The following is a 25,446-nucleotide window of genomic DNA, read 5'->3' on the forward strand; positions in this document are numbered from 1 at the left end:
AGGCTTTCCAGCTGCTGAGGCCAAAAAGTTTAGAATTAGGGCCGGCCCGGTGGCGCAAGCGGTTAAGTGCGTGTGCTCCGCTGCGGCAGCCCAGGGTTCGCCGGTTCGGATCCTGGGTGCGCACGGACGCACTGCTTGTCAAGCCATGCTGTGGCAGCGTCCCATATAAAGTGGAGGAGGATGGGCACAGATGTTAGCCCAGGGCCAGTCTTCCTCAGCAAAAAAAGAGGAGGATTGGCAGATGTTAGCACAGGGCTGATCTCCTCAGCAAAAAAAAAATAAAAAATAAAAGTTTAGAATTAGAACTGACGCTTTTCTTTTTCTCATTCCCCACGTCTGTCTGACAGTAAATCCTCTCTTGTCTCCTTTTAAAATGAACCTAGAATCCTGGCCGCTTCTTAATCACCTCTGCTGATTTTACCCAGACTAATCCACTCATTACTTCTTTCCTGGATTATGGCAGTAACCTGCTAACTTCTCTTCTCACTTCTACCCTTAAACCTCTATTGTCTGCTGTCAATACAGCGGTTGGAATGATCCAATTAAAATGTTAAGTCAGATTATGTCCTTGCTGAGCTCAGATCTTACAGTGGCTTCCCATCTCAGTCAGAGTAAAGTGTCACCTTTTTCATGGGCTGTGAAGCCGTATCAGATATTCTTCCTCTTACTTTCTGACCACCTTTCCTATTAGAAAAGGCCAGGGTCTGCCGGTATCCCCTTTCCATGGATAACTCCATGGCCCCCCTTGCATAGCACTGAACATCCTCTACCACCTAAATAATCTACTGATTTAGTTTGTCTCTGCTCCAACCAGAATGTAAGTTCACTGAGGTCAGGATCTTTGTCATTCACTGCTGTTGCCCAGTGTCTAGAACACAGCATGGTGATTAACCAATATTTGTTGAATGAATGTATGTTTTCACTTACAATACAAATTAGATGTGGGCATCTAAATTAGAGAACCGCTTACTACTATAAGATTCATTGGAGCCTGTGGAATTTCCATTCAGAAGATAACTGCAGGAAACCTGTCATTCAGTTTCCTAATCACTCGGAATTCATGCCAGTCCTGTCCTTGTGTGAGCTCCTGTCCTCTCTCCAACCCTGATAAATGAGCCGCATCTCCTGAAATGGTTCTTCCATGTTTTGTTGATCAGCACTTTGTAAGCTAGTTTTCCGTTAATGTGATTAATTACTCTTTGTTTTCCCAGCTCAGACAGCCCTATTTTATGGTTTTGCATTTCTGTTATGAGCGTGTCAGATAAACAAGGGTGTGGGTGTGGGGAGGTACTTCAAAATCTCATAATTTTTCTGTAGCACTGAAAATTGGCTTTAGTGGCACTTTATGGATATGTCAGCTGAAATGAGAGCTTCTTACGAGGCAGCCTGAGAATGTTGGTATTGGCATTTCTTTAACTGATGTTTTATAGAGGAGCCATTGGAACATGAGTTCCCTCTGCTAAAGATGATGAACAAGTGCGATAGCTGTATTATAACGATGTCCTTCTCTCCATTGTTGTTAATGTTGTGTCAACACTTTGATTATAAACGCTCTTTGTCGTGGTTTAATAACTGAGCTGTAAAGAAATCATTCCGTGTTGTAAATTGGTATGCTAGCTGTTCATCTCAGTGGCTTTTTATGAAATCAAATTTTACGAATACTTGGTATTGCTAAAAGGGGATTTTGTGAATGGCATTAAGTGAGGGAAAGGGACCGAAGCAGGGAAGGTACAATATTCAGAATATGATCTGAATTTATACTCTTTCATTCAGCTTTTAGCTGCCCTGAGGGGGGGAATATAACAGAATGGATCTTTTAATGCTGAACTTGGGAGATAGGAATAACAGCTACCTTATGGAGTAATCATGTTGTAACAGGCATTTCAGTATATTTTTTTTTTTTTTTTTTTTTAGGGAACATTAGTTGACTAGCAATATGTCTAAATCTTTATAATAGTGAGTCATTTTATTCTGGGTGTTATTGTTCTGGAAAAGGCATGCTCATTAAACACAAGATAAAACAAGGCTGGCAATGAGCACTGTTGAATCTTATTTATTTATTTTGTTCTGCAAGGCTGAGCAGTTTGGGTATCTCCTTAGGTTAGATTAGAAAGAAGTCTCCATACACTGAAAGACTCAGGAAGAAATCATAGATGCCCATGTAAAATTTTCATTTAAGTAAAAACATAGAAAAAAATGGGATAAACCTCCGTAGTTACATTAATTTTAAATTACATATATTTAATGAAAAAGATTTAATTTCTTTGTGTATCTGTGGGTTTTCTTTTTGTAATATAAGAGTACTAACCATTGTTAGGCAAGTCTCCCATTCCCAGCACTCTCAAATGCTCAAATCCCTTTTATTTTTTTTCTTTTTTTTTGCTGAGGAAGATTTGCCCTCAGCTAATTTTGCCCTGAGCTAACATCTGTTGCCAATCTTCCTCTTTTTTTTTTTGCTTGAGGAAGATTCTCCCTGAGCTAACATTCTTACCAGTCTTCCTCTATTTTGTATGTGGGTCACTGCCACAGCATGGCTGATGAGTGGTGTAGGTCCGTGCCCGGGATCCAAACCTGCAAACCCAGGCTGCCAAAGTGGAGTGTGCCGAACTTAACCACTATGCCATGGGGCCGGCCCTCAAATCTCATTTTTTAGAGAACACTACTGATAATGTTTTGTCAGTGGGCCTTTCAGATCGTTTCTACGCATAAACTAATGCTATGGATTGCTGTTCTTGGGGGACCCAGTGGTATCACAGTTTATTTAACATGCCTTAGAGTTTTCACCTAATATTACATTGTGTAATTCTTAGTGACTCAGTATTTATGGATTTACCGTATCTTTTTCATTACTATTTTAAATTTCAAGCTTGAATGTATTCTTAAATTAAAAAATTCAGAGGTTACAAATAAAATCTAAGCAGGTGATAATTCCAGTTCCTCCCAGAGATAACTGTTTTTTCTATTATAAACAGAAATTAAATGATGGTCATTGTACATTCCTCCTTCTGCATAGAAATAAATGTTTATCTAAGATAGATTCCAAGAAGTTGAATTGCTGAGTCATAATTTATGTCCATTTAAAATTTTGATTGATAATGCCAAATTCCTCTCCAAAGCCACCATAACAACTCACAGATGCCAAAACTGTATATTCTGATTTAAAAATCAGAAGTTGTATCTCATTATTTCATTTTTCATTTCCTTTATACTTGAAGTTGGGTATCTTTTTTATGTTTATTGGCAATGACGAGTCTTTGAATCTTTTGTCTATTTTTCAGAAGTGTGGATTTTTAAAAAAATATTTTCTGTATAACAATCTTTGTTTTATATTGGAAATATTTTCTTATTTTATGTTAATTTGTATGATATTTTATCCTTTAGAATTGAAAAATTTTGATATAGTCAAAATTTGTTAATTTTTTCAATACTCATTTTATCTTTTAAATGTTAGGTTAAGAAGTCATATTTATCCTAAATTCATCAATATATTTGCCCCAAATTTCTTTTAATACTTTTATAGTTCTGTTTTGTTTTTGAGTTTAGGTCTGTAAATCAATTGGAATTTGTTTTTATGAATCAGAAAGAAATGCACACTTCAATTAAATTAATTATTGAATAGTTAGTGTTATTTTCAGTTATTTATTCAGCTCTGTTTTCTGGTTCTCTCTTAGACTAAGAATAGTCTGCTATCTAACATATCCTTTAAGTTTTTAATTTCAGTTACTTTTTTTGGTTATAGAATTTCTATATTTTTTAAAATTCTGATTTGCATTTATTTATAGTCTCTTAAATTCTTAATACCCACGTTTAATTTTTAAACATATTAAAATGTTTATTTTATGTCTTGTGTCTGAGATCATTGTGCATCTAATTCTGTCTGTTTTGTCTGCTCATGGAACCACATTTTCTTGCCTTTTTTTTTTTTTTTTTGGAGAGGAAGATTGGCCCTGGGCTAACATCTGCTGCCAATCCTCCCCCCTTTTTTTTTTTTGCTTGAGGAAGATGGTCCCTGAGCTAACATTTGTACCAGTCTTCCTCTATTTTGTATTTGGGCTGCCTCCACAGCATGGCTTGATGAGTGGTGTGTAGGTCCGCGCCCGGGATCTGAACCTGTGAACCTCCAGCTGCTGAAGCAGAGCGTGTGAACTTAACCACTACACCATCGGGCTGGCCTCTTCTTGCATGTTTTTTGAGTTTTGATTATGAGCTTATATTCCTTAGAACTTAATATTTGGGAATTTCTTGACACCTTTGTTATAAGTGGTTGCTGAAAATTATAATTTTCATTTTTAAATTATCACAATCCACCTTGCAGTAATATCATCCTATTTCATTAACCTCCTTCCCTGTGTGGTCTTATCTTACATTTTACTTCTGCATACACTATACTCCACAGTATTGTTAATTTTTTTTGAAACAGTCAAGTCTTTTAATGAAACTTAAAGTCTCTATCTCTTTATCTCTCTCTCTTGCTCTCTTCCTCTCTTTGTATATGTGTGTCTTTTGAAGATGCTAAAAATTTACTTTATATTTACCCACAAATTTACCACTTTTGGTGTTCTTCATTCCTTCCTGCCAGTCCATGGTTCAGATTGGTGTCATTTTCATTCTTCTGAAGAATTTTTTTTTTTTACCATTTGTTAGAATGTGGATCTCCTTAAGACAAATTCTCTTAGATTTTTGTATCTATGAGATTGTTTTTAATCTTCATTTTCAAAGGATGTTTTTCTCTGGAAATAGAATTCCAGGTTGCCAGCTTTTTTCTTTCTATGTAGATACTGTTCCATTGCTTTTTGCCTCCACTGGTTCTAATTAGATTTCAGGTGTAATCTATATAGTTGTTTACTGAATGTGTCTTGTCTTTGCTTTTAAGATACGTTGTTTATATTTGGTTTTCAAAATTTTGACTGCTATGTATTTAGGTGTGTTTCCTTTGTATTTATTTGCTTGGGGTTTGCTGGGCATCTTGGATCTGTGTAGTGATGTCTTCTATCAGTTTTGGAAAGTTCTCTGCCATTATCTCTTCAAATATTTCTTCTCATCCATTCTCTCTTTCCTCTCCTTCTCCAACTCCAATTAGACATAAATTGAATGGGTTGTTATTTTCCCTTAGATTTCTGTTCATTCTTATAACTGTTTTTTTCTTATATTTTTCTATTCATGTCTTTGAAGTCATTGAACTTTTACTCTACCAATCCAGTCTGCTTGAAATCTGTCTCATGAATTCAACATTAATTATGTCATGTTTTTACATTTCTCCCATTTTAATTTGTTTCTAAAAATAGTTTCCATGACTTTGCTAAAATTTTCCTCTCTTCAAATATGTTGTCTGTCTTTTTCATTAGAGCCTTTAGCATTTTGATCGTACTAATTTTAAACTCTCTGTCTGATGATTCCAATGTCTTGTCCATCTTTTTGTCTGATTTTATTATTTCCTTTCTTTTTTTTTTTTGTGAGGAAGATCAGCGCTGAGCTAACATACGATGCCAATCTTCCTCTTTTTTCTGAGGAAGACTGGCCCTGAGCTAACATCCGTGCCCATCTTCCTCCACTTTATATGGGATGCCCCCACAGCATGGCTTGACAAGCAGTGTGTCGGTGTGCGCCCGGGATCTGAATCAGCGAACCCCGGGCCGCTGCAGTGGAGCGCGCACGCTTAACCGCTTGCGCCACTGGGCCGACCCCTATTATTTCCTTTCTTGATCATAAATCATTTGTTTTAGTATACCTTGTACTTTTTTTGACTGTGTGCTGGATATTTTGTCTGTAGCAAATGAAGTTACTATTATTATTTTCAGAAAGAGTGTGCTGCTTCGTGTGTCAGGTTTCTAGAGTAGGAGTGAAGCCCTTCTGATTTGTACTTGAGCTGGGTCTAAGCTTTGTTGCAGCTTCCATTTGATTCAGTCCATTCGGGTTTCAAATGTTCTGAGGGTAGGATCAAGACTTTCCCTTCAGCAGTGTCTGTTCTCTGAGCACTATGGAGATTCTGGCATCTGTTTGCTTTTCATAGCTGAGTTGGTAGCTTTTGGAACTATGGAAGATTTCTTCTTGCCTTGGAGCCTAGCTGCCTGGATTTTGGGTTCCCGGAATGTTTTCTTTTCTCTCCAGTTCTGCTTCTCGCTTTTTGCACCTCAAGAGAATTATTAATGACAGATCCGTATTTTGCTCCCTGCTAAACCGCTACACAGAGATCATCCATTGGCGTTGTTAATATTTAAGTTGTCTAGAACCACAGTTAAACTTGCACATATTTGACCACTGTTCTTCTTGTATTTATTGTGTTTTTATGAAATGCTTTACATTTATTAACTCATTTAGGGAAGTACTATTTTTTCCTCTTTTACAGATAAGGTATTTGAGGCACAGAGGGTAAGTAACTGCCCACTAGTAAATGGCAGAACTGTGATTTGAACCGTGGCCATCTGCTCTTTGTTAAACCCCATGATTTGATTTGGTTCTCTAGTTTTACTGTTCTTCTTCTCAGTTAAATTGGATTCATTTAGCCTGAGGTTAGATTGCACAGACTAACTAAAATGTTGCTTTTACATGAAATGGTATATTCTTTGAAGGATGAAGATAAATGAAGGATGGAGATAAATTTAATGATCTTATACCAAGGAGAAGTTTTATTAGCTAGATTAATGAAACAAATATATATATTTGTATATAACACAGATTGTTATATAATGTATGTTGCTTGGTAACACAATTTTTTTAATGATAAGGGTTCTTTTGAGGGGAGTAGTTTAAAAATGCATTCTTAGTTATTTATAGAAATGAGGAAATGGGGACCTTGTTATGCCGTTTATCGTTACCTTCTTCATAGTATGGTTAAGTATACACAGTCTCCTCTTCTCAGTTGTGAGCTTCCCAGGGCAGGCACAGTTTCCTGTTTATTTGACACTCTACTTTGATATCTTGTGCCTTGCCTTGTGCCTAGAGGCAGAGGATGCTGGAGAAACAGCATGAACATGTGGTCAGGCAGACCTGAGCTTGAACCCCACTTGCTCCTTTTGCTGGTTGGTTGGGGGTTAGAAAACTACAGCCTGTGGGTCAAACCAGCTCACCACCTATTTTTGTAAATCAGATTGTTATTGGAATACAGCCACACCCATTTGTTTACGTAGTGTCCTACAATGGCAGAGTTGATGAGTTGCAACAACTCTATAGTTGTGTAAAGCCTAAATTAGTAAATATTTGGCCATTTACAGAAAGGTCTGATGACCCCTGGATTGGATGATTTTAGGCAAGTTACTTAATCTCCTGAATCTTAGTTTCCTCTTCTATGATGTGGGATATTAATTACCTAATAAGTTCATGTTAAGGAAGGGAGGTAAAGTATGATGTTTCTGGCATGGTATCTGGAATGAATTAGGCCTTTAATATAGTCTCTATTCTTCTAACAGAAGAATTTTTATTATTGATAACCAAATTAGTGAATCAATATCCTGAAGGACACTCTATCACTTCTTGCTTTCTCGTTCAGTTCTTTCACTGTCTTTGAAGATGAGTGATACTAGTACCATTAGTATGTTTGGTGGGTGCCAACCTTTATGTGTGTCAGGCATTGCACAGATTCTTAAGAAGACTCGGGCTGCTCTAACCTGTTAAGTTTTAGGATTACCAATTTTGTTCTTTGATGGTAAAGTACTATTTAAATAAAGGAAAGAAAGGTTAAAAATTGTTCTATCTGATATTGCCTTCTACTGGGCTATGAACATAGGTATTTAGTTCAAATTCATTTACAGATGAATGCGTTGACAGGTTGACATCTTTGTGGTTCTACCAGATGCTAGTTTGACCCATATGAGGAGTGGTGATTTCAAACAATGATGTAACTGGACATGACTTTTTCTCTTTCCTACTTATTTTTTCAAAATTGAGTGAATTGAACAGAAACAATGATATCATATAATATCTTGTAAATCATATAAATAACTTTACCTGGCCATAAATATTTTTGTCCTCCACTAAGAAATACAATTTCTCAAGTAAATCCTGGCAAAAATGACTCCATGTCAAATCATTGTTTCTTAACTCCATGTTAAGTCACTGGAGGCTGCAGCTTCCTTTTCTTAGTATCTCAGTATGTGAAGATGGTCTCTGCGATTTTTTAATCCTTTGGTAATTTTCAAGATTTTTGCTCTGCCCTATTTTGCCATATTTTCTCCTTTGTTGAACAAATTCATGTGGAGGGTATACTCTCTATTGTGTACTACTGTAGACAAAGAGTAACCTGTCAGATATTCTCACAGCATTCATTGAACTTACAGTTCAGTGAGGATGGCAGAAAGAGTTTACCAAAGAGTTAACAAGAGTAATAAGAGAGAAGTAACTGAGCCAGGGAATTAGGGAGCTGTCCTGGTGGAATCAACGTTTAGGTTGAGATGTCAAGGGTGTGTTCAGTTTAATTCATGAAGAATGGAGCAGGGTGTGTCTGATGTGTTTAGTGGCAGAGGGGACCACATGGGAGGTTCCCGGGGTGTCTTAGTGTGGAGAAGAGTGTAAAGTGAAGCTGAGAAGGCCAAGGCCTAATGATCCTGGCCCTTCAAGGCCACCTTAAGTACTAAGCAGCATTAAAACCCACTCTGGTGGGTTCCACATTGACTGTGGGGTGGCTATTGAAGTATTTTAGGTCTGGTGAAGGATGCTGGGGGTATCAACTAAGGTGACAGCAGTGATGATGGAGAGAAGAGGGCAGATTTAGAGGTGGGATTGATAGAACTCAATGGATTGGATCTAGGATGAGAGGAAAATTATGTCTTCCAGCATGAGCTAGAATGGATCATTAATTCCACTGGTGGGAAACAGTGGAGGAATACAGGCTTGGAAGGAAGATGTGAGTCCAGTTTTGCAGGTATATTTGAGATGCCTGTGGAGCTGTCAGTCAGACATCTCAGGAGAGAAGTGTGTCAGTCATTGCCTTTTGAGAATCAGGATACTAGATCAGATGCCCAGCAACCAGGTGTGGGTAGAGAAGTGAATAGGCCCTGTTACAGAAATCACAGTGTTTAAGGGGCATGAAAGAGATGCCCGTTAAAGGAAGCTGAGCATCAACTAGAGATGGAGCAGGACAGTGAGGAGAGTGTTGGGTTGTAGAAACCACAGGGAGAAACTGTTTCTGGCATGGTCAACAATGTTGAATGCTGCTAAGAGATCAGGGGAACCAGGGACTTGGTGTTATCCATTAGATTCTATGACCTGGAGGTCACTGGTGGTCGTAGAAAGAAGTTTCATATTGTGGTAGGTGGGAGTCTTCTCAACTGTCCTTAAAATCTTGAGTCTCCATATTCTACTTCAGAGGACTTTTTCCTTCTGTTGTGGTAGTGCTCTGCGATGTCTTTACCTGTTAATGATCCCAATCAGGTGCTTTAAAGCAGCTTCCACCCTGCTTTGCTGTATTTAACTCTGCTAACTTGTCCCTTTAGGCTTCTTCTCGCTACTAGTTTCATTAATCAGACGTCTAATTCTCTTAGTATCTGAGTTCCTCACAGCCCACAGCTCTCCTTTGCTGCATTCACGGTTCAATACTGACATGTTTTCATATACAATGAAAACATTTGACCTCGTGTTTTGTTTTCCTTTTTATTCTCTCTCTCTGTAGGAAGTGTGTTAAATTACTGAAAAAATACTTAGTCAATAGCATTTTATGAAATTATTATTGAATAATTTGAATTATTGAATTTCTCATTTTCAATATTTGGATTGTGAAATTTTCCTTTCATTGTGTGCTTCATCAAAACCAGTTATTTCAAAGGCCTCTAGAATATGGCTTTGTGGTGTGGATAGAGAAAATTCTCCATCGTATTATCTCCATCAGCTACGTTTATAATGGATTTAAAATACAGGGTAGCTTTTGCTACTCTGAGCCTTTAATAATCACCCAGGAAATTTGAAATGGATGTGCAGAGAGTTTCGAAACACGTAAAACCATTGAACATTTCTGGTTGTTTGCCATTTTTGCTGCCTATTAAGAATTAAACAGATATATTGATTCTCCTCAGTTGTTTTGGTATTGTTCTCCTCAGAAAAATAAAAACTATGGAGTTTGACTCTCCGTTGTTTATTTTATTTTATTTTTTTGTGAGGAAGATCAGCTTGTCAAGCCATGCTGTGGCAGCGGCCCATATAAAGTAGAGGAAGATGAGCACGGATGTTAGCCTAGGGCCAATCTTCCTCAGCATAAAAGAGGAGGATTGGCCTCGGATGTTAGCTCAGGGCTGATCTTCCTCGCAAAAAAAACAAGTTAGGTATTTAATTAAAAGATTCTAGGTTGGCAAAAGGCATTGCATTGCTTTCTGGCCCTGTTTCCATGGACTTTTTCATAGGATTGAAGTGAGAAATGATGAATCAAGTCTGTATTTGTAGTAAAGGGAGTCATCTTGGAGTGAAAAAGTCTATGCCAATCTAAGATACAAAAAGTGCCAAACGTATAAACTTACGTGAGGAGGATAAAGGAAAACCTTTCATGGTGCTGTTCTCGGGGGCTGAACAGCCTGAGTTTATCAGAACAATTTTTCTGGCACTATTTGCCCATGGAAAGACCAAAATGATACTTTTGTGAAAAGAGTATCTTTTAAAAGAAGTTCTTGCTTATCCCTGTATCAGAACGAAGCCTGCCAATAGTCTGTTTTTAGCCATCCTGTTTACATGAGTGAATTCCTGGAGCACAGAAACCCAAGTCCAATGTGTATTCTCTGTTCTAGAGTTCTAGTATGTACCTCTCCAGGCTACCAAGTTCTCTGTGTCACACCTTTCCCCCGAAGATGGCAATTGAACATGATACCAGGATAATAATGGTTCCCTCTGGGAGATATGTACACCGAGAACTTTTCTAGGTGTACCCTCACCTTCTCACCTCTCTTTTTCCTTTCCCTTCTTAAACTGCTCAGAGATAGGCCTTCATGAAGTTCCTGATGGCTTTAATTTTAAAATAAAAAATTAGAATTTATGGGACTATTTAGATAAACAGTAATGACTTTTATTATATGGGTCTAGTAATTGTGTGGTATTTTTTCTCCCCTAGGAGTGCTGTCTCTGCAATTTGAGAGGGGGTGCTCTTAAGGAAACTAAGAACAACAAGTAAGTCATGTGTTGTGTCGTTTTGTTGTTTCCTTCTCTCTCTAGAATGTTGAACCTCTAGGTAACAGTTTGCTTTACCTCATTATTGTGCACATTGTTCCAAAGCTTTTGCTGCCCAGATCTGAGGCTAGGATTCTGTGCATGTCTTCAGAGACCATTCCTGACAGCATATTCACCTCCACTGGACAAAGGTGTTCTAAGTCTTACTTCTGTTCTGTGTCTTTGACACCATAAAGAATAACCCTCTTTTACTAACAGAGTTTCTTAAATGAAGGCAACCTGTATCATCTAGGTGCCATTGGAAACCTAGTGTTTCATATGATGAATCCTAATAAAAACAGAATATGCCTGAAAACAGTGAAATCTGTTATATTCAGATAAGTAAAATCAATTATAGTCATAACATTAAAACAAAACCTTTACTTTCAACACTAGCAAATTAAAAAGAAAGTGTGTATACTAAAATAGAAACATGGAGAAAACATTGATTTTGAGATTTAAAGGGGACAGTTGGAGAATATGAAGAGAATCTTGAAAGAGAATCATAAGTGAACATAAAAGAAAGGTAATCTGGTTTTTGTGGCAGTCGTTGAAATATATTTTTTGTGTGAATTTTATTTTCATGCCTAATTTTAATATTTAAAATGGAGCCAAAGCATATTATAGGTTCCTTTGGAAACAGAAGCATACAGAAATGGTTTAGGCAGAGGTGGTAAGCTGGCACTTGAGGGGCTAGATCCAGCCCCAAGATATGTTTTATTTGACCGACACACTGATTTTATAAATTTGATCCAAATTTTAAAAGTTGAGAGATTTTATATAAAAATCCAGATTTTCATCTGTACTTGAAAATGATTGTGTACCTCTAAATGGCAATAACAAGTTGGGATGAGAACTGGCCTAAATGAGGCAGGTGCTCCCCAGGTTACCATGATTTACCAGAGTGTGTGTATTTGCTTACATCCTGCCTGGCCCCATGGGCGCTGGGGTTGGGACCCCGAGTAGAATGTAGCGATGGAGTTAGCATAATTATGTGCATGTGCACAGGTTTCTCATTGCTTATAAGGAAGAGTAAAAGCATTTATCATTCCTAAGCTGATAAAGTTTAGTGTATGAAACTGTGTCTTTGCTTAATTTCAGATCCTCATCTTTTACAGTCTTGGTTAATGTGATTGGCACTGTACTAAAAAGTCTTGACTAGTTCTAGGATGTGGCACAGGTCGTGCAGACTGTGAGATGATGTAAATGGTTCCTATAAAGTGAGAGATGATAAGAACTTCTCTTCCTGTCCTGGGCTAGGACAAAAAAAACTAATGTTTGCTATAGAATTATAGTATTTATTTAGATATGAAAGAATGCCCTGGTGGGGTTGACACTTGTCTTCTCTTCCTGTGGTCTTTAAAGGCAAGGTGGAATCTTATGTTGTTTGAGTGAAATAAATATGCTTTGACTTAAAAATAGGTTGATGGATTTGATGATTCTTTCAAGATCTCTTTACACCTCAAGAGTCTTTATATTTATTTGGGGCGTAACATTTATGAGAAACTTAATGGGAACATTGTTATTTTTCTGGAATAATTCAGAATTTGAAAGGAGATATGCTAGGTTTTAAGTAGAAAACAAGGGAACAAGCTACATTTCATTTTTCCTTATCTCTAGGTTTCTTTGATTATAGTAGGATTGCAATGAGAAACTTGCAGTTTAATTAAAGACTTAATCAGTATTAATTCTTTTAGAATAAAACTTTTGCTGTTTGTTCTAGTTTGCTTCATGACATTTGTATTATGTAAAAAGATTATGTGCTATACGCAGTTCATACCTTTTATTAATTGAACTAGTCTTTTGCCGCATATTAGTTAGCTTAGTATATTAAATACCTCTATATTTCAGTATCAAATAGAATAGCAAACCTACATTTCAGTATTTTGCAGATCAAGTGTAGAAAAATATACATATATTGTTAGGAGTGAGTCTTTGGTCTTCACCGAGTTCTTCATGTCACAGTGGTGGGCAGGTGTGGTACTAAATCTATGCATGTATCATCACAGTGGTTTAAAATTCAAAGAGTGTTTGTGATGGCTTTAGGCTTCTGGCTTTCTTTCTCATCTGTGTTTCCCATCTGTGAGAACTGCCATCGCCTTGCTGGAGTACGAGGTATGTAAGTTTAGGGAACGTTTGTTGATGTTTAATATCTCCTCTCCTGTAGGTGGGCCCATGTCATGTGCGCCGTTGCAGTCCCAGAAGTTCGATTCACTAATGTCCCAGAAAGGACACAGATAGATGTAGGCAGAATACCTTTACAGAGGTTAAAATTGGTGAGTGGCAAAGCTTCTTTTTTTACCTCATAAATTAGTGTTATTTTCATCTGAATGTTTCTGTTAATGCACACATTGCCAAGATTTGCCAAGATAATTTTTCTCTTAGCTTCATTTTATTATTCTACCCTTTTTTTCCTTTAGCCTAAATTTACTTATCTGTACATATTCTTTTTTTTGTTATATTGTAGGTATGCATATAACCTTCCTCAAATTCTATTTGAAATGAGGCAAAGGAATACTACGTTTTCTGAATTAATGTGAATTTTCAAACTATAAGCTCTCTGGTGAGGTTTGTTAGTAATGGACCTGAGCTGTCCAACTATCCCTATTTAAATTGTTTAGTTTTTCTCTCTCTTGCCTGTCTTTGGTTGGTCTTGACTTAGTAAAATGCGCCTAACCTGATTTCATCATCTCTTCACCAAGAAGAGACTTGCAGAGAAATACGAAAACTTTTATTATTACCAAGGGATTTTCTCACTTATGAATAGATACAAGAGTCATTTAATTTGCCAAATTCTCTGGCTGATTATCTTCTGACCCATTTAGAAACTTTCGTAAAAATCTTCCCACTGGTTCTGTTTAAGAGTATTTTTTATTGACAAGACAGGCCTTTAATATCCTCAACATTGAAGTAACCTTGGAGTTCTGTTAAATTGTGAGCCAACAGATCATTAGTTTAGGCCCTTATATTTCATATTTAATGAGAACTTTCCCTAAAGTTAAATTGCACGACCTTAAGATACTGGAGCGTGTCTTACATGTGGACTTAATACCCTAGAGTTTCTTCAGTCTTTGTTATTATTTCCACTATAGAATATTCCAGGTACTGTAGCTGTCACACTACCCAACTGTTACTTGTTTTGTTACTAGTCTCTTCCCCAGCAGGGAGCTGGGTGTACTGTCTCTGGACCTCTGTCTCAGAACTTAGAATCTAGTCCACTGTCTTTCGTTCTCAGAGAAGGGAAAGTGGACACTATTATTTTCCATTATGGCACCATCAAGAATTTCACACTGCTAGAAGTTATGTGGCTCTTTATGGACCTGATGGTTGCTGTGGGCAGATATGAGTGGTGGGACCAGGATGCTCAGGTTGTGGTAATGGAAGTTTTGTGAATGAGATGGAAATAAATGAGTCATTTAAATGGCCCTTTAAAGCTCACGGTGACTATCAGAAGAGAGTTAAGTTCTTCAGCTCCTAGACTTTCATAGGAAAGTTTGAAATCTTATATTTTGGTCACAAATTAAAAAAAAAAAAACACCAGTAAGAAATGAACAAAAAACATTTGACAGAATCGGACAATAAGGCAGGATATTAAAAAAAATGTTCAGTTCGCCACATGTTAAAAAATTAAATGTTTAGTGTGACAAATATTAACAATTTTAATTTTTTTCTGATTTACAAGTAATAAGTATTTGCAAAAATTCACATACTACATTTAACAATCACCTTTGGTTCTCTCTCCTGAATGATGACTTATGTTACCAGTTTAATGCCTCTCAGAAAGAGTGGTCATTACTTTTGATGCTTCCCTTTATATAGGACCTATATCCTGGCTACATTTGTCCATGAATGCTTCCCTAGTGATTTATTGTTACCCACACCAGTCCCAAAGGGGTTTTCAAGGAACAGCAGGGAGGGACAGCATGGGTCATTTCAATGCCATTCAGCAAGTTGTAACTAGAAATCTGAAATCTGATGCCTGCATCTGAAAGTGGCAAAGCGTATTGTTTTCTTCACTTCTGTGCCTCACCTTGATTGTGTATATCATGTATTCCTTATGGAGTGTTTTCCATCCTTAAACAATTGGTACCTTTAAAAGAATAGGTCTTGACTGAATTTAAAATCACCTAAAGTCTATTTCGAATGACAATGTAGGGCTATTTATTGACATACAGATGTCCGTGGCACATATTTGGGTGAAAATAGGCTGTAGATCAGATTTTTTTTCTGTTTTTAATATAATTTTCAGTGCACAGATAGTTTCTTGGAATGATATTTATCAAAATGCTCACAGTGGTTATCTTAAGTGGGAAAATACAAGGTGAAAGTTCATTTTGGGGGGAAAAATCACTCAAAAATGCTGGAATAGTTTGAAAGGGGGCAATGGTCAGAAGTCTGGATGACTTTTTCACCAAGAATCCTCAAGAAAGCACCACCACCCTGGTGAATCTCCTACCCAGGCCCACTGTGGCATCTGGGCCCCAGTCTTGCTCAGTGTCCCTTGGTGATCGGACTCAGACTGGCTGGGTTTGAATAACAGGATTTATAGATAATCACCTGTGTGTGGGGTGGAATGTGCTGAGTAAATATTTACTAAGTAGATATTTATGGAATGAATTAAAGGCATAAAATTGTTATTTATTATTTGTGCTCCTGGCTTAAAATTTTTGTGGCTGAAGAGTTTGATCAGACAATACCAAATGGCTTGTGCCTTCTTATGGTTTCTCCTTTAAAAGTCGTAGTGGTAACTTCAGGCACACCTCTGTGCATGCTTCTCTAAACAAAGCATTGATTTCCTTATTGGCATCACAGGGGACATGCAATTAGGACATAGAGCCTAGCAGTACTTCAGAGAGCCTATGAAGCACCCATCCAGCACTTGCTCTGTTTGGGAGTTCTGATCTTGGAACCTCTGGTCAGTTGGGGCTTGAAAACTGGAGTGACCTGATGTAGGTAGGACAAATGGCTCATCCATGAAGCAGCAGCAAGGGAGACTGAGCCTCCCCATGCCCACTAGGTGGTGCTGCTGTACCAGTTTCTCGTCCCATTGCCTTTAAATCACCTCCCTCAGCAAGTGCCTAATCAGAGCTCTGCCTACACTTGTGGGTGCGTGCGAGAGAGTGTGTGTGTGTGTGTGTGTGTGTGTGTGTGTGTGTGTGTGTGTGTGTGTGTGTGTGTTGTGATGTATGCTGCGCTGCTCTAGCCCAAGGGATGGCAGCAGGGCAGGGAAAGTGCTGCTTGCTGTGCATTCAAAGCGCTGAATTCCAGAGGGCAATTTTTTTAGTTCAGTTTTTTATTTAGCAGTATATAAAAGAGCTGCTTTCCCTTGGGGAAAGTTAATGTTTTTCTGTATAAGTAATAAGCAACACTAGTAACAGCTAGTAACTGCGAGAGGCTTAAAGAACAGCTGATGGCAAACATGAGTTTAAAATGTCTTCTGAAGTATGAAAGCTGTATATAAAAAAATCGGCATTATTATTAGCAGTCTTTCTAGAATATGGAATACTGAAGTTTATGCAGAAGTATTTGAATATTTTGGTAATACTGTTGCTAGCCTTTTATTCACTCATCGGTTCAACTTGCAGCTTTTGAAATGCCCGTCTGTACAATTATTCGTGTAGGAAGATTTTTGTAGAGGATGTTAAGAAAGAATTTGTTTACTTTAGCAGATTTTCCCTCTTATAATGACCATTTCAAAAGGAGAGACAGCAAATGGAAAACAGCCCTTTCAGTGCTCTTTAGTGGATTAGGTTGATCCTAAAATGGTGTGTGCTTCATGAAGAACCTTTATCACCCAGCCACCTGGTCTGGTAATATCACAGGTGTGGTTTCTACTCATCAGATAATTAAATGGACAACAATGATGACACTAGACTGATTTTCAAGACATTGTATTTTATTTTATTTATGTGGCTGATAATTTTAAATACTTATTAAATTAAATTTTATTAATATTTTTAAACTAAAAAAAATTTTATTGCAAAAATATATTTGGCTATAGTGGTCTTTATCCAATTCTTTCTTTCCTTTCCTTTCTTTAGCAATATTTAGCTTTTGTGTAGAGTAATTATCTCAGGGGTTATTAAAGTAATTGCTGCCTCATCTAAAAAATGCTACAGGTTCTATCTAAAAGCACCAAGTTATGAAGCAGAGCCATCGTTTTGTAGGGAAGAAATGGCTGAAAGTTACCTGAATAGGCTATATCCAAAGTCATAGCTAAAAGGGAGAACCATTTTCTCTGTCAGCCAAAGCATTCTTCTGATTATTAATGCAGATTCTAGATTACTTAGTATTTTTCTTATCTACTCATTTAGAATGAATTCCTTTGCTTCTGAATGACTTTTCAGTATGGGAACGGTTATCCTTGTGGCAAGTCCTGTCATCCCCAACCCCTTCCTCATGTCCTCCAATACCTTCTCTGCTCATCCAGAGAACATCAGAGCATCAGCAACTGGTGGGAAAAAAAGCGAGGAGGGTGCTGAGGATATTTCCATCTCCCGCTGGAATGGTTGCTCAGGAATAGCCAGTCTAGGGGTTTGTTTGAAGTCACAGATGATCGGTATGCCTGAGGACAAAAAGAAAACAGTTGCCCCCACATGGTATACATTCTAGAATTCACTCAATCATTTCCTTTTCTTATTTCCTTCTGTCTTATTTTCTCTACTAATATGATTGGTTGGCCACAGTCATAATTGAATCTCTGGAAGAGAAGCAAAATTGTGCCAAGATGAGACTACAAAGGAAGTAGGAAAGTATAAAACACACATGAAGTTAGAATGTCTTTTTTTGTTCTTCAGAATAGAAAAAATACAGGTAAAAATGATCAGGAAGCAGAATTAAGGACAGGAATTTACAGGAGACAAACAATGTTTTTGTAGTGTGATCACACAGGACAGCAGTGTCATCTGCTGGAGTGATCTTCAGGGACAGTATCATATTTTGGAAACATCACCAAAAAATCCTTAGATTTGATTATAAAATTTGGGAGAAGAACATTTTAAAAACCCAGCCAAAGGGTTTTGGTATTTGTTATATACTTACCATGAATGTCTATTACATACATTGATCAGTTCTTGAAGATTAAGTTAATTAGCAATCTATGAAATAAAACAGCAAGGAAAGTTTGTGGATTCTAAGAAATCTTGGAAAATTGCAGCTGACCCTAAATGCAACCATTAGTTTTAAACATTCTTCCTATTTGGAAAGAAAGTTCTCAAATAGAAGAGTTGTGATAATACTTAATGTTAAATTGCATGTATCAAAACAAATGATGTCTATCTTGATTGCTGTCATTGCATAAAAAACTTGACGCTGTTCATTGACCACACATCCCTCCTCACAGTCACGTAGCACGCTGCCTGTGGTTTCTATGTCTGTAGACATTCCTATGATTTTTGCATTTGAAATCCTATTTCTGCAACCAAATAGAGGGATAAATGAATTTTGGAATAGTTGAAGTTGCCCCCAGGCATCCGATGACCTCCGATTTGTATTTGACAAGTGAACCAAGCACAGGCACAAGTGTTCTCTGAGTGAAGAACATTATTTTGAAAAGGAATTTACTCTGCAGTGATGACTGAGCTGCAAGCCTTTCAGTATCTGGCTGAGACCCACTATTCTGCTTAGAAGCCTCTATACACTTTAAAATTTGTACCTGAAGGCAAATAATAGTGAACTTGAAAGCCAAAGATTATAGTTTTGAAAGGTACATCAATTCTGAAAATCGAGTGGTTTCACTGTGGTATTTCATCTGAAGAGTTGAATCAAGGGGAAAAAAATACATTTAGGCTTCCTGGTTCTTAGAAGAAGGCACTTGTTCTCTTGCTAACTGGCTTATGTTATCAGATGTATTGAATACTAAAAATAGAATTACTGAGAGGTCGAGAGGGGGTCTGCCTCTTGTGCTATAAGATCACTCTGAATCCTATTTAGTTCATGTTACAGCAATGTTAGAGAGCAGCTTCGCTTTCTTTCTAGAGGAATCACATTTGTATTTGACAGAGCCTCTGATAATGCATTTCGGGAAATGAAAAGGCATATTGATTATCTTTCATCACTTGAAAAGAAAAAAAGTAGCTTTGTAAAGGCAATCAAAAAAAGTCATTACGTTCCACGTTAACTCATGTACTGATTTATTTGCATATTCAGTTATTTTTAAAGACAGAGGAGTTCTAAGAAAATAATAAACATTGACAATGATGAGCAAGTTTATTGTTAAATGCAGTTGAGGAAAAATTTGCTTTTAGTAGTGAACTACTGAAGGAGGAATAAGTGATACTACAAATGACATGATTGTGGTGTGGTGTGTAGGCTCCTCTTACTTAATAAGTCCAGTATAAAATTTACAGTATCATTAAGAATGTTCTTCAGAATTCCAGCATATACATGTCCCCAATTTTGTAAGATTTTTAAATAAGTATATTTTTAAATAAGTATAAAAAAATGTACATTAGTAGCTGTATAGTACTTAACTGTCAGAATGATTTGCTACAGGGACTAGATCCTATTGCAAGCTGTCAAATTTGTATATTGCTGTAATACCAAACCATAAAATCTTTTGAGTAAAATGGAAAATGTCAGATAGGCATGACTACAAATAATATACTTTCTGAAGGCTGTAGATGTCTATAGGAGAAAATGTGTAAATGCATGAAATGTTATCTTGTTACTATGGATTTTTCTTTATCTCCTGAAAGAAAACTGTGAGGCAAAAGGAAATTGATTTGAGCCTTTAAATTTTTAGTTTTGAACTCATTTTTCCTGAGGACTAATTTTAAAAACATTATTAGACAGATCAGTAGAACTTCAGATAATTCATGATTAAAGAGTATTGTGAGAGAAGAATCTTATTTTTTAGCTTGCGTTGCTGCTGGCCCAGTTTTTCTGATCTGTGTGAGTAGTGATCAGCGACGGATCTTTTAATTGAGTGAGTGAGTTGGGGTCGGGGTTCCAGAGATGGGATCACATCTTTCACTCCAGCATTGAGTGGGTCAATACCAACAAATGCAGGCCAAACCGAGGCAGCTGCTAGGTGGCTGTAAACAATCCGTAGGGTTTGGCTTGGTCAACAGTGACTGACAGCAGAGAGGTTATAGTTTTCGAAAGGTACAATCATTATTGTAAAACAGTGGATTCATTATTTGTTTTTCTGATATTTTAGTATAAATTAAGTTATTTATTCCTTCAGAAGGGTGTTCTAAAAATCAACAAAAAAAGTTTTTTTTGTATAAAGTGAGAATCTTTTCGTACTTGTAATTAATTTAACGTAAGTCACTGTGGTATATTTCAGGCCTGTTCCCACAATTTAGTGATGTCATTTTCTAACATGAGCTAAGACACAGGTACCTACACAGTTTTAGCCAGCCATAGTGGGATTTATTGATTTAAATATCAAAGGTTCTCTGCATTCATCTGTGTCACCCTTGGATCATGCAACTCCAAGCCTCTGTTACGTTGAGATGGAGCGTGCAGGCTCTGGATTAAGACTGAGTCCTGCGTCCTTCACTTAGGCACCTTGGCATGAGGATTAACCTCTCTGAACCTCATCTGTAAACTGAGGTGGTTGTTAGGATGAAATGAGACAGTGAAGGGCCTGGTGTATAGTCTCATTCAAAGTTTGTCATTGCTCACAGCTAATGATACAACTGCTTGCTGCATAAATCTCTGTAAGCTGCCTTTCGGCCAGTCAGGAGCAGAGCACATAAATATTATAAGGAGGGAGTAGGTTCCTGGTGCTTTCTCATTTGTTTCTCCATTCATTTGTCCAATAAATATTTATTTAGGACTTGCTATGTGGTTAGGTGATAGATGTCATTTCCGCTTGTATAGCTATTACAGAACAATGGAAGTTATTAAAAAATTAGACAAACAATTGCAAAGCAGCATGAAAAGATCTATTATGGTAAAATTCCAGAATGCAGTGAAGGACTTTACTAGATTTGGGGTATGAGAGTTGGCAGTATAGGAGTGTAGAAAAGCGTCCTGGAGGAAGCAGTGCCTAATAATACCTAATCCGAGACCTGAAAGATGAGAAGAGCTAGCTGGAGGAGGGATCAGACGATTGCACAGTATGCTCAGTAGCCTGGAAGTGGGAGAGAATTGTAAGTTCTAGGAAATGAAATGTCAGTAGAGCTGGAGCATGAAGTATGAAGAGGGAGAGATGCGTCTTGAGAAAAGGAAGCCTCAGGTGATCTGTGCTGTCCAGGATGGTCGACTCTGCCCACTTATGGCTACTGAGCACTTGGAATGTGGTTAGTGTTACTGAAGAACTGAACTTTAAATTTTATTTAATTTTAAATGTTTAAAAATTGAAGCAGTATAAACACATGAAACACAACTATAGTTTTAGTAGGTCCGCATTTCACATTTCAAACACCCTTGAAAATGTAGTGTCCAAATTGAGATGTACTGTACCTGTAAATACACAGCAGATTTCAATGACTTAGTATGAAAAAAAAGAATGTAAAAGATCTCATTAATTTTTATGTTGGTTACATGTCAAACTGATAATATTTTGGATTTGTTAAGTAAGATATATTATTAAAATTAATTTTACCTGTTTCTTTTTTTATTGTGGTACAATATACTTAACATAAAAATTTTCATTTTAATCATTTTTAGGTGTACAGTTCAGTGGCATTAAGTACATTCACATTGTTGTACAACCATCATATCCCTCTATTTCCAGAACTTTTTCATCTTTCTAAACTGAAACTCTGTATTCATTGAACAATAACTCCTCATTGTCCCCTTCCTCACCTGTTTTTTTAATGTAGCTCCTAAAAATTAAAAATTGCATATGTGGCTCCCATTCTGTTTCTACTGAACAGCACTGTTCTAGAGGATTTTGTACTTTATCCTGAACACATTGGAGAACGTTTAATGCCCGTTAAGAAGTGGAGTAGTTGGGGCCAGCCTGGGGGCATAGTGGTTAAGTTCGCATGTCCCGTTTTGGCGGCCCGGGGTTCACTGGTTCAGATCCCAGGCATGGACCCATGCACTGCTCATCAAGCCATGCTGTGGTGGCATCCCACATACAAAATAGAGGAAGATTGGCACAGATGTTAGCTCAGGGACAATCTTCCTGAACCGAAAAGAGGACGATTGAGGGGCTGGCCTGGTGGCATGGTGGTTAAGTTTGCACTCTCCACTTTGTGTGGCCCAGGGTTCATAGGTTCGGATCCTGGGTGCGGACCTACGCACCACTTATCAAGCCATGCTGTGGCAGCATCCCACATATAAAGTAGAGGAAGATGGGCACAGATGTTAGCCCAGCGCCTCAGCAAAAAGAGGACGATTAGCAACAGATATTAGCTCAGGGCTAATCTTCCTCACAAAAAAAAAAGGGGGGGGGAGACTAGCAGCAGATATTAGCTCAGGACTAATCTTGCTCACACACAAAAAAGTGGAATAGTATGATCAGATTTGTATTTGAGAAGGATATTCTGCTTCTAGTAGGGAGAATGTATTCGAGAAAGCAGGACTGGAGGCAGAGAGGCCAGTTTCAATAATCACATGCAAGATGATTTTGGTGTGACCCTGGGGATGGAGAGAAGTGAACTGATCAGAGGCAAGGTTGGCTCAGACTAGGTGTGGACGAAGCTGGGATTCTGGCATAAGCAGCTGGGAGAGTGGTGGTGCCGTGCATGGGGCTTTAGGGGGAAGTACATTTTGGACACTTAATTTGAGGTCCTTGCGGTCCATCTGGAGGTAGCCAGAGAGAAATGTGCCAGAATCCTATTTCTGGGTATGTAGCTATTTAACAGCTTGCTCCTGTGTTGTTAGGGCTGGAGGCATGTGCTGTTTGTGACTATTACTGGTCAGTAATTCGGGGGCAGTGAACAACCGTGTTTTGTCTAGATGTGAATTTGGTTCGTGATAATATTGTATCTGCCGCTCCATATGCTTTTTGGAGTGTAATAGTCAGGTAAGATGTCAGCCCTGGAAGTTTCATTTATGTTCTCTCTTGAGCAAAGGAAATGAAATGCATTGAAAATGAAAACAAAACCTATAGAAGTGAAATAGTTTGATTTGCAAAAAGATGAGCAAAAAGAAAGTCCAGTGTTCTTGTGAAAGATAAATGTCTCCTGCAACCGATAAAAACATAGCCTACGCTGGGACATTGTTGCCAAGATGCCATGTATGAAAGGCTATTTGCAGTAAGAATCACGCCGTATTGCACAAACCCATGGAAAGGTATCCTGAATTGCTTTTAGTTTTATTTTAATTTCAGTTTAAGATCATCTTTTCAATAATAGTTTTCAAGATAAAACTGCCTTTAGGATAAAACTTGAAATTATAGATTTTTTCATGTTTAGACTATAAAATACATTACATCTTTCTTTAGAAACAAAATATTTTACTTTAAATAAATAGAAAAAATAGTCAAATTGGCTGTTGTTCATTGCAGGAATAGTGCTTCAAGTTAATTAAAACTTTGAAAATTTTTCTCCTCGAGTCATCTGTTGCTCATAATTGATTTAAAAATGCATCAGTTTTCAATGCTTATTTTCTTTGGACAAAGCAAAAAGATGTTGTGAAATCTTTTTACTAAATAGCAGATATTTTTTAGTAAAAAGAATCATGATATCCTGGCAAAGGTATAATTTTAATAGACTAATGAGGTTTCTGACCAGAGCCGACTGAGCCTTGTCTGATTTTTACAATGATAAATTGACTGTGTCAAAATTCACAATCTTGTCTGGTGAAATATTTTACTATGAAAGTTTAATTCTCATTTTTTATTTATGAAGGCACATCAGCTTATATAATAGGCTGGCCATTTGGTATGATTTATTTCAATGAGTGTCAGTTGTTGGTGTGTTTAGTGATTGTTGACCCGTATTTAATCCTAAAAACTCTAAGTGGTGTGAAATGTAATAAGTTAGCCACTGTAGTTAAAAAAAAATCTAAAAAAACAAATCATGATCCACAGATCTATTCAGTTGCCTTTGCCTCACTATACTGATGTCACAACTGTTGATTTGGGGGCAACGGAAGAGTAACAGCTTCCTTTACTATTGTGGGGCTCTGCTTAGAGTAATTTCTACCATAAAGCATATATTTGAAATGTAATAAAATCATCTTTCATTTCGTAATTTGAGATTTCCAGCTTGTCATCATATTAAAGATTTTTAAGAAAATGTGGAATAAAGAGCATTTCTTTCATTCATTTATCAATCTTTTATTCAATAAACACTTATGAAGCTGATCTTAGTGTTGGATGCTCGGTGACAGGGGCGTGAGATGGACAGGGTCTTTCCTCTCATGGGGTTCATATTCTAGAAGGATTTAGATATAGAACTTCCAAGGACGTCATTGGTTCTTTTGGTAGTTTTGGGAGACAAAAGAGAAGGCCTAGATTAAAGCACTCCTGTAAAGATTGTTATATCATCTTCACAGAGAGATGTAATAAGCATTTCTGTTTTCTAATGTCAGGATATTTATCTAGTGTAGATAATTTCTAACACATAGATAAAAATATCAGCAGTGTATATTTTTCAGATATTATGAAATTAGTTTGAGATTGTTTTAGAAATAATAATAAACATCTTTAAAAACATAAAAATTTTTAAATGGTGGTATATTGTTAACATAAAATTTCAATTATTTATAGCTCACAAAATGAAATATCTTAAGAATAATGAAACATTCATAATAATGAAACGTTATTCATAATATGTACTATTTCAAATACGACGATATCTTTGAATGTTTTCTTTTACAGAATTGAGGTATTATGTTGTTACTTCTTTTATAGTACACAGTAAAAGGCATGAACTCAGTACCGCTGCAGAAATTTGCTTTAAAATTTCTCTAGGAAGAAGCCATCCAGAGATAATTATGCTGTGGTATTATCCCTTTCTTATGTTTCTCAAAGCAATTCATAAATATTTTTTGAATAATAATGTGAACACTACAGAACATTTAGTTGGCAGGTCAACTTAGAACTGAGAGGGAGACCAGTGGCTCGAAGGCTTTTAGAAACAACAGAAAAATTTAAATACTTCTAACTCTTAGGTAGCATTTCTCTAAGAATCCTTTTTTATAATTAGAAAATAAAGAAGCCAGCAACTTGGAAATGACTCCTTTTCGTGGCATGCCCAGCAGTTAATATATGTGCATTTTCAGGTTTCTCTTTCAGGGGCAATCACCATTTAATTTCAGAATTCCATTTATCTTGGTCATAGCCTCAGAACTGTTGAGTCTCCTTTTCCTGTCTATGACAGTATTACCATTTCTATGCCCTCTGCCACACGCTGATTTGGGGAGCCCGGCCCCACGGCTATGACACATAACACCACCTCAATGTACTTTCTCCATAGA

The 25,446-nt window shown here is 37.1% G+C and overlaps 1 protein-coding gene across 5 annotated transcripts in view; it reads left to right on the forward strand.

Annotated features, from left to right (window-relative positions):
• The window catches only part of KDM4C (lysine demethylase 4C), a 389,693-nt gene that overhangs the window by 267,619 nt on the left and 96,628 nt on the right, over window positions 1-25,446 (forward strand). For all 5 annotated transcript variants that reach the window (XM_058565774.1, XM_058565775.1, XM_058565777.1 and 2 more), the window contains 2 exons: window positions 11,027-11,082; window positions 13,289-13,397. In XM_058565774.1, coding sequence (XP_058421757.1) covers window positions 11,027-11,082; window positions 13,289-13,397 — 165 coding nt within the window. The remainder of the gene's footprint in view (window positions 1-11,026; window positions 11,083-13,288; window positions 13,398-25,446) is intronic.

The sequence above is a fragment of the Diceros bicornis genome, chromosome 22 (genome assembly GCF_020826845.1).
Source record: "Diceros bicornis minor isolate mBicDic1 chromosome 22, mDicBic1.mat.cur, whole genome shotgun sequence".
Taxonomy (NCBI): Eukaryota; Metazoa; Chordata; class Mammalia; order Perissodactyla; family Rhinocerotidae; genus Diceros; species Diceros bicornis.